We start from the raw sequence: 9,882 nt of genomic DNA on the forward strand, positions 1-9,882 counted from the left end.
GCCAGAAACTTGAAACTTGGCCCAATGATTGGAAATGATGTGCATGAACTTTTATCAAAATATGAGCCCAGTCAGCAAGATGGTGGCGCTGTAATTAAGGCTTGAAAATGCGTTTTTGGGAAGGCCACGCCCCTCACACCGTAAGTCTGATTGACTTGAAATTTGACACACAAGTCCAGCTCCATGTGTTCTAAAAAAAAGCCTCTTGGACCATAAAGCTCCGCCAACCTAGATTTTTTGCCAATTTGCATAATGTGAAAAACAGTAAAATGAATAGAACTTTTGAAAGATTGACTCTATCAACACAACAATTTGGTATATGGCTTCGGAGGATGAAAAGACATATTTCTATAAATGAGCCAGATTGGTCAAATAACATGGCCGCCACGGACCAATGTATTTTCGCAATGGGTGGGGCTTAGAAATGATTGGCCATAACTCCCACACCCTTTGCCCTATCATCACAAAACGTACTGGTTGGTGCACAACAGGACTGGGAATCTGCTTACCAAAGCATGTTGAGCTCAACCTATAGAGGGCGCTATAAATGCTACACATGTGTATCTCAAAGACCATTGGACGGAATGTCACTAAATTTGGTATGCATGCTCTAGGGGCGAGTATTCACTAATGTCTCGATTGCCATGTTGATAGGGGAAAGTGGGCGTGGCCTATTCATTATTAACCATCATTGTTTGCGTTTTATTAATTTATGGCGAGCTGGAAGGACCCAGAGACAAAAAACTTGGTACACTGAGTATAAATGACGTTCAAATGCTGCTCCAAAAATGTGATCCCAATTCGTCAGATGAGGGCGCTATAACACAGGGTGTAAACTTCGAAAGGCTCTCCCCGCCAAGCCATAAGTGCTATTGACTTGAAATTTTTCATACATGAACTTTTGAAAGATTGACTCTATCAACACAACAATTTGGTATACGGCTTCGGAGGATGAAAAGACATATTTATGGAGCCAGAACGGTGACTTTAAAATTTGGCATCCAAAAAAAAAATTGGCATTGAAAACAAAACCAGTACTGAAAAAAGAAACACTGTCATTGTAACACTTGTATTGAAAACAGTTGTATTGGCATTGAAAAAGAAAGTAATTCAAATAATTCAAATCCGAAAATCTTATCATTTTATTTTATAGGGATTTTTTTGTATTTTTCAATGACAATCTTCAGATTTTTTCTTCATGTCACTTTTTTTTCAGTGACAGATTTTTTTTACAATGTCAGTTTTTTTTCAGTGTCACTGATTTTCAGTTTCAACTTTGTGTCACTGTTTTAGCGTCAAGAGGGTGGGGCCTGAGGGGAGGGGCAAGTAGAGCGTGGTTTGCATATCATTTGAGAAGGTAATGGCAGCAGCCTGCGGAAAGGCGGAGCTGGACGGTCCAGCCATAATACACCATTTAGGGCCCGTGTGCCGGCCGTCTCTGGAGAACACAGAGTTCAACTACCTCGCGGACTTTTCTTCATGCTCTCTCCTGATGTGTCCAAGTCTCTGTGTATCTGGTTCTGTCCCACAGCTCCCGAGCCCCACTCCTATATGCGTATGGAGTGTGGTAGTAGTACCGGGCACCGAGCACGGAGCATTAGCCACAGTTAGCACAACAGTACAACAGCCTGTCGCTCCGAGCCGGGACTGCAGTGCCGACAGCAGCGCTCTGGTCTGCTCCCCGAGCTCTGTGCCACCGCACTGCTACCGGAGGCTCGGGAGCTCCAGGACAGAACCAGATACACAGAGACTTGGACACATCAGGAGAGAGCTTGAAGAAAAGTCCGCGAGGTAGTTGGCCGGCTACACCGTATTATGGCTGGACCGTCCAGCCCCGCCTTCCCGCAGGCTGCTTCCATCACCTTCTCAAATGATATGCAAACCACGCTCTACTTGCCCCTCCCCTCAGGCCCCTCCCTCTCGATGCCAAAACAGTGACAGAAAGTTGAAACTGAAAATCAGTGACACTGAAAAAAAACTGACATTGTAAAAAAAATCTGTCACTGAAAAAAAGTGACATGAAGAAAAAATCTGAAGATTGTGATTGAAAAATACAAAAAAATCCCTATAAAATAAAATGGTAAGATTTTCGGATTTGAATTATTTGAATTACTTTCTTTTTTCAGTGTCAATACTTGTTTCAATGCCAATACAACTGTTTTCAATACAAATGTTTCAATGACAATGTTTCTTTTTTCAGTACTGGTTTTGTTTTCAATGACAATTTTTTTTTTGGATGCCAAATTTTAAATGAGCCAGATTGGTCAAATAACATGGCCGCCACGGACCAATGTATTTTCGCTATGGGTGGGGCTTAGAAATGATTGGCCATAACTCCCACACCCTTTGCCCTATCATCACAAAACTTGGTGGGTAGGTTCATAACAGGACTGGGAATCTGCCTACCAAATCATGTCAGGGGGCACTATAAATGCCATTAGCATGTAGCTGAAAAAACAATTTGGAGAAATCTGAGTTGTACTCAATCTATTTCATTTTTGTGTCAGATTCTTTATGGGTGGAGAAACTTGTAGGAGGGCGAAGGCTCTCCTGACACAAGAGTTTGAGAAGATGGAGCAAGCGCTGCTCAGGGCATCAGCTGATGAAGCAGGGGGAATGGAGGCAGAACCAGCAAAAAAGGTCACTCGCATGGAAGCTGGTCCAAGTATTGGTTCTCCTCCAAGCACAAGTAAGAGCAGCTTCAGCAGTCTGTACGACAGAATTCTGGAGGAGTTCTGTCGTAGGAGGTACCCAGGCAGTGGTTATCCAAATGCAAATGTATTTGAAAGAACCAACAATGGGTGAGAAAGACAGCCCTTTCCAGTACTGGGCAAACAACCACGCTCGCTTTCCTCTCCTTGCTGATGTTGCAGTTAAGTTCCTGAGTGCCCCTTCAACCAGTGTGGAAAGTGAAAGACTGTTTAGCACGGCATCCAATATCGTGGATGAAAAGAGGAATCGTCTGACAGCAGAGAGAGCAGAAATGCTCATATTCCTCAAAAAGAACCTGCCAATATTTCAGTGAGATTTGTTGAACACTACATCACTCCCTCAGTGTTAACTTTTTGAGGAGTCATTTACTTTTTATCGTTTACTTTTGAAGAATAGTTACAGACTCTGGCGTTAAGCTCAATCCAGGTCATCTCCAGTGTCAAACCTCCTACTGTACTTGATTTGTGCTGTTCCGATGCACGCTGTTTTATTGACGGTTTGTGTCTGTTTGTAAGATGTTTACACTTATTGAACTTTTCTTTTATTTCAAATATTGGATGTTTAAAAACCTTTTATTTATTGATGCTTCAAGAGCCAATAAACTTGATTTGTGCTCTTCAGATGCACACTGTTTTATTGATAGTGTGTGTCTGTGTGCAAGATGTTTACAATTATTTCACATTTCTTATATTTCAAATACTAGTGCAGTGCCCGTAAGAAAAATGTATTCCTATAGAAAAGTGGGAGGTTAAGTAGCTTTTTCATGGATGGCCAAATGAGGCTGTGTTTGAAGGTGAGACGTCAGGGATATTTAGGTTTGTTGTGAAATCCGATATTCCAGGGTATAATTGGCCGTTTTTGACTATTTTTGATTTTGCCATTATATTTCACCTTTAAAACTATTGACTTGGTGTCATTATTTTCAGCACAACCTCACATGTGTGACTGTACAGTTATTTTTTTTATTTTGACATACTGTATTAACACAATGGACCTAAAATCACAAAAAACATAAAATCCGAGTAGAAAAAGTTTGATTTTTTTTACTGTGGAAACCACAAATATGTTTAACAAACCATTTTTTATTACTTAGAATGCAAATATAAATTGTTGTTTGCTAAATATGTGCATACATTTTAAAAATTTACAAAGTTATATGTAACTATTTACATTTAAATGTAGGCAATGCTCATTCAGCAGTCTCCTCATTGTTTTGACTCATTAAACGAAAAACCAACTCCACTACACACTAAACACACTACACCAAAGACTACATAACACACTAACTATACACTCCAAACACGCTAAATGTCACAAATCTCTCAACTCTCAATATCGCTGTCTCTACACCGACCGTCGTTGCCTGTCATTCATCCGCCTCCGTCCCTCCCACAACTTCCCGTTCCTCAACAACCAAACTTGCTGCTTTGACACTTTCGTGACAAAAGCCCGTTTTTACCATTTCTTCCTGCACAAGACACAAAGCAAACGTGACGGCAATGTTCGCGAAAAAGCGTGGCGGACATTATTTATCCTAAGTCCGGTTTTGGATGTGCCGGTGGGTCCGGTCCGTCGACTCGGAATAGAATAGAATAGAATAGTCTTTATTGTCATTGTACAGGAGAGTACAATGAAATTGAGGAAGGTGGGCCATGTGGGCCATGTGGGTTGGCTAGCGGCTAGCAGCTAGCTACACACGAACATCCACAGATTCCGATTCCACTTTGTTGTCCGCGCGTCTCCGGATCTCCTCAGACCCGAACAGACTCGGTCTGGACTCGTTAATCCACAGCAGTCAGTTTAGATGCACAGAACAGAACGGGACCGATCCGCCGGCAAAATCCCGGTCCAGCTCGTGCCACTGCAGGTATAAATCCGCTTGTTTCTTAAGGTGTGTTGTGGAGCCGGGCTCTGCAGTGATTGGCTCTGGTGCGCACGTGGCTACAGTGTACAGTGATTGGCTCTGGTGTGCACGTGACTTTGGTGGCTCAGGTGGACAATGCTCGCGGAATTTGTAAAGCATTTCTGAAATAATTTATTCACGGTATCATTGTAGTCCAAACAAATGCGAAGTTGCACACCCTTGAACCACACAGCAGCCATGTTGAAAGTCTCAGGTCAGTCTGATCCTGATCCGAGATATTTGAGGAACACACACATACACAGACAGACAGACAGACAGAGATTCCTTGCTTTTATAGAGAGATGAGCTATGATGCATCTAGGTGGAAAAGCCATGCGATAACCAATGGGATGTCTCATTCTTCTGTCGTCCCTCGGTCAGGTCGGTCCCAGAGAACAACCCGGGTAATTTTGGTTCCTACCAAACATTCGTTCCGAGATGGCGCTGGACATGTTGATTGCTGCTGTAGCAGAACACCCGGCTCTCTACAATTTGACCCTGATCGCGTATAGGGATTAGAGCTTAGATCGGGCCCACAAAATCAAGCCCGGCCGACCCGACCCGAGCCCATGCACGTTGTGTCCAAGCCCGGCCCGGCCTGACACATTAACTGTATTTATGAGCTGACCACTTTTTTTCACCAACTACTAATCTAACGTTAATATTTCCAAACCAGTAATCAGATTAAGGTTCTTATTCAAGTCACTGTGCGTTACTATTATTTTTGCTATTGTCCTTAGTAAAAATATATATTTTTGCTTTCTTCTTGCGTCTCGGGGAGTGATGTCATGTGTGCAACAAGTCACGTTTTCAGCATGATGACAACTCACTCACATGTTAGACCACGCAGCGACTCAGACAACATGGAGAGAGGAGAGAGATGCACCTTTTGTAGCTGATAATACAGTCATTATTTTGAGTTATTAAAAAATACAAAACACAAATGCTTGATCATGGGCCCGACCCGAGAATAGTGGAGGGAAATGTCGGGTCGGGTTCGGGCAGAGAATCTAAACTCTAATAGGGATCAATTAAAGATGGAAGAGGTTGCTCTACTCGTTGGTCGTTGTGAGCTTTTAATTGTGTAATATGTTTGTAAGAAAGAGAGAAATTTGTGCATTCTAGCGTTGCAACGTAGCAAGCTAGCGTGCTATTTAATGACTTTATCAAGTAACTTTTCATCAAGTAACTTTCCATCAAGTAACTTTCTGTGATAAATGATGTCGGTAAATGGATGGGCTGTGCTACAGCAGTAGTTGCGTGGTGGTATTTAACACTAGTGGCGTGCGGGCCCTTTAAATTTAGAAGCTAGAATGAACAGGGTGACAAAAGCAACTTAAGCGACTTAGGTGGAGTGGACAAGGCGGACAAGGCGGATTTTCCTCTTTGTGCGCTTTCGGTCTGAACACACAGTTAGGTGGGATGGATTATCTCAGCAAAGGAGAAGTGCTCACTAACACAGATTTAGACAGATTTGTGAACAATATTTGAGAGATATGGATCTTTTGTGTATATGGAAAAAGTTTTAGATCTCTGAGTTCAGCTCATGAAAAACAGAAGCAAAAAGTGTTGTGTTTATATTTGTGTTCAGTGTATACACATTAAAATATTTATGTTAAATATTTTGGGCATTCATTGGTATATCAATTTATATTTTAATGTATTTATTGAGCCATGGCTTTCTTCCATTCTTTTTTTTTATGTTGCCGGTTTCAGTCCTCCATACAGTCTGGCTATCGACTGAATGTCCCAGTGACTGCACATTTATGTTTCTCTTTCTAAAGAGTAGGGTGTACATGTTTCACCTACAGATCTGCTTTTGTATCATTAGATCGAAGTTACTGGTCAGAGGCCTGTACTGCGAAGGGGGCTCAACATAGCCAGGCTTTGTGCTCATGATGCAGCTCAACAAAGCCCCAAGTCCCCAATCAGAGTTAAACGGTACTGCGACGGTGGTTATCAACTTAATTTGTCAAGTCCGGTTCTCTGCTTTGTGCTCTGCACACGTTCACATAAAAGGGGGCGTTTGACGTCATATTATTCTACTTCCGTGCGAAAATGGATCGATCCCGGGCCACATATTTTACTCAAGATGAGCAGATTCTTATTATGCAAGGCTATGAAGAAGTCAAAGAAACCATCACGGCAAAAAGTAACACTGTCGCCGCCAATAGAGCGAGGGAGGGCTGCTGGCAGAAAAGTGCTGACGGTGTAAATGCGTAAATTAACAATGCTCAGCCTGTAAGATTTGTGTTTGGGCGTACACTGCCCTACAACGGGTGAAACATTGATCAGTTCATCAGTTTATTCATGGACACATCAAAGAAATAATTAACTTTACTCATTATCTGTGACAAATAAATACTAGGTTGGCCTAATTAATATTTCATATTGCATTTTATTAAGATGTGGGAGCAGCAGTCGGACATGGCAGCAAGTTAGAGCCAAATACAAAAAACATCATTCAAAGTGGTATGTAGCCAAGCTGCCCCATCATTTTGTCAGTGTGTGTTCTTACTCAGATTTTCTGTATCACCAACTGAATGTAAGTAGGTTCCTGTGGCAAAAAAATGAAGGGCTACACAAACAGTTTGCCCGACAGTGAGTGCACAGCTTCTTCGAGTGGCATTCCTGACACTCGGCTCAATAAGTGAGCAAATGTACCGTATTCCCTCGGCTGAAAATCTATATCGCTCATAGAGAATTTCATCAGGAAATGCCAGCGGGTCAGCGCGATCTCGAAGATGCTGCTCACGTCGCAGTGCTGCCCGAATTATTCTTGCTCCCAGGTCCACCGGGTTCTCAATGAATGGTGTTACACAGTGAAACAGCGGCGCTTTTATAGCCGATTTTAAGCTGAAACTCTGAACAGAACCTGGTCGGGACCAGGTTATGAGCTAAGCATAAGTTACCATGGTGATCTAGCCGGGTTAAAAGAGAGCCACCTTTGTAGTACAGGGAAGCCTGGCTTTAGACTCAACATACCTCGCTAACCCACTAAACTGGCTTCGCAGTACACCCCTCTGGTGTTAGCTGTGATGTTCTGAGTGTATCTGTCCATGACAGGTGTAAAGAGAAACACACACCTCTCAGGCTCTGATGTACCGTCACTGGGGAACATTGTTGTCCAAGTCCGGTTCAGCGTTCCCCGGGAACAAATCTCCGGTGGGCGGTCACCGACTGAGGGTTTCTTTCGTTTGAGTTTAGACTTTGATTCAGCCATTTCATCAAAGAATATTCTTTTAAAATAGCTTCGAAACTTCGCGCTAGTGAGCGTAAGCAACGGCGACTTCCCTGTTCCTGAAACCACACGTCACTTGATTCAGCCAATCAGAAAAGGTATTCTTCATGCGCTGTCCCCTGCGTCATTCATATCATTTATTGGCTGTGAATGTGTATTTGGCACTAGCCCTTCAAAAACCTTATAATATTCCACACTTTTCATATATTCTTGACATTATCCAACGTTTTCACAGACAGCAATGCGCATTTGGCTGCAGCTTCAGAACCTGCCTTCTCTAGTCATTCTTTAGAATACTTCACGTGAAAACATGAATACAATTCGGCTGATAAACCGGGCGTTTACAGAGGGGTGTACTGCGAAGCCAGTTTAGTGGGTTAGCGATGTATGTTGAGTCTAAAGCCAGGCTTCCCTGTACTACAAAGGTGGCTCTCTTTAAACCCGGCTAGATCACCATGGTAACTTATGCTTAGCTCATAACCTGGTCCCGTTCAGAGTTTCAGCTTAAAATCGGCTATAAAAGCGCCGCTGTTTCACTGTGTAACTCATTCGGAGATGGCGTCACCATTCATTGAGAACCCGGTGGACCTGGGAGCAAGAATAATTCGGGCAGCACTACGACGTGAGCGGCTTCTTCGAGATCGCGCTGATCCGCTGGCATTTCCTGATGAAATTCTCTATGAGCGATATAGATTGTCAGCCAAGGGAATACGGTACATTTGCTCACTTATTGAGCCGAGTGTCAGGAATGCCACTCGAAGAAGCTGTGCGCTCACTGTCGGGCAAACTGTTTGTGTAGCCCTTTTTTGCCACGGGAACCTACTTACATTCAGTTGGTGATGCAGAAAATCTGAGCAAGAACACACACTGACAAAATGATGGGGCAGCTTGGCTACATACCACTTTGAATGATGTTTTTGTATTTGGATCTAACTTGCTGCCATGTCCGACTGCTGCTCCCACATCTTAATAAAATGCAATATGAAATATTAGTTAGGCCAACCTAGTATTTATTTGTTACAGATAATGAGTAAAGTTAATTATTTCTTTGATGTGGCCATGAATAAACTGATGAACTGAGTCAGTGAAACAGCGGCGCTTTTATAGCCGATTTTAAGCTGAAACTCTGAACATAACCTGGTCGGGACCAGGCTATGAGCTAAGCATAAGTTACCATGGTGATCTAGCCGGGTTAAAAGAGAGCCACCTTTGTAGTACAGGGAAGCCTGGCTTTAGACCCAACATACCTCGCTAACCCACTAAACTGGCTCCGCAGTACACCCCTCAGGCCTCAGGCCTCAGTTGTCCTCCGTGCAGGTAAATCGCTGCAATTTGCTGCGTGCAGTGGGTGTGACAGGTGACAGACAGGCTATGTCTCCTCCACCTTTATAATAATATCAATCCAATCACGTAGCACCCTGACATTGATTACCCAATCATGTGAACACACAGACCTGATTGATTGACACATCAGAGACATACAAACATAAACAGATAAGGTAAATATATAGTACCCTGCCCTGTGTTTATTTATTTATGACATTCACAACATTCATGTCACACGTCATGACAAGTGCTGTATATCCGTACACAAACCGATCTGACAGAGGTTGTATCTGTGCAGTTGGCCGTGTATTATCATCATCTGCTAACATTAATTAAGTGATGGTGGGGTGGGAAATCAAGCATTTAGTTTGTCATATTTGGGTACATTTTCATTTGCAAAATAATGCCACTGTTGTAAATACTTAGAGAAAAGAAACAGTCTCATCACTTACATGAAAAATAAGTGAGAAAAAATATTGTTGCTCCTTTTGTGTGACAATACAATTGGAAAATGACTGTGACTATTTTTTTCATAGCTGGTGCAAGCTCAACAATCAAATCATTCTAAAAACTTAAGAGGGAACTGGACTCTGCTGTCCTGCAGGTGACTTTACTACTGTTGTTGAAAAATAACAATAGTGTTCTAAGGAATGTGATGTAAGCAAACCTGAATCCAGTGTTTAGTGAAGAAATTCCTTTT

General features: G+C 42.5%; 1 protein-coding gene across 3 annotated transcripts in view; it reads right to left on the bottom strand.

Annotated features, from left to right (window-relative positions):
* si:ch73-70k4.1 (uncharacterized) overlaps positions 1 to 7,953 on the bottom strand; it is a 31,816-nt gene extending 23,863 nt beyond the window's left edge. For 2 of the 3 annotated variants that reach the window (XM_030421791.1, XM_030421790.1), the window contains exon 1: positions 7,702 to 7,946. In XM_030421791.1, the coding sequence (XP_030277651.1) occupies positions 7,702 to 7,838 (137 nt within the window). In that variant the 5' untranslated portion in view covers positions 7,839 to 7,946. Of the gene's footprint in view, positions 1 to 7,701 lie in introns of all 3 variants that reach the window. The other variant, XM_030421792.1, reaches the window with a different exon arrangement.
* Positions 7,954 to 9,882: the final 1,929 nt, after the last annotated feature.

The sequence above is a fragment of the Sparus aurata genome, chromosome 7, assembly GCF_900880675.1.
Source record: "Sparus aurata chromosome 7, fSpaAur1.1, whole genome shotgun sequence".
Lineage (NCBI taxonomy): Eukaryota > Metazoa > Chordata > Actinopteri > Spariformes > Sparidae > Sparus > Sparus aurata.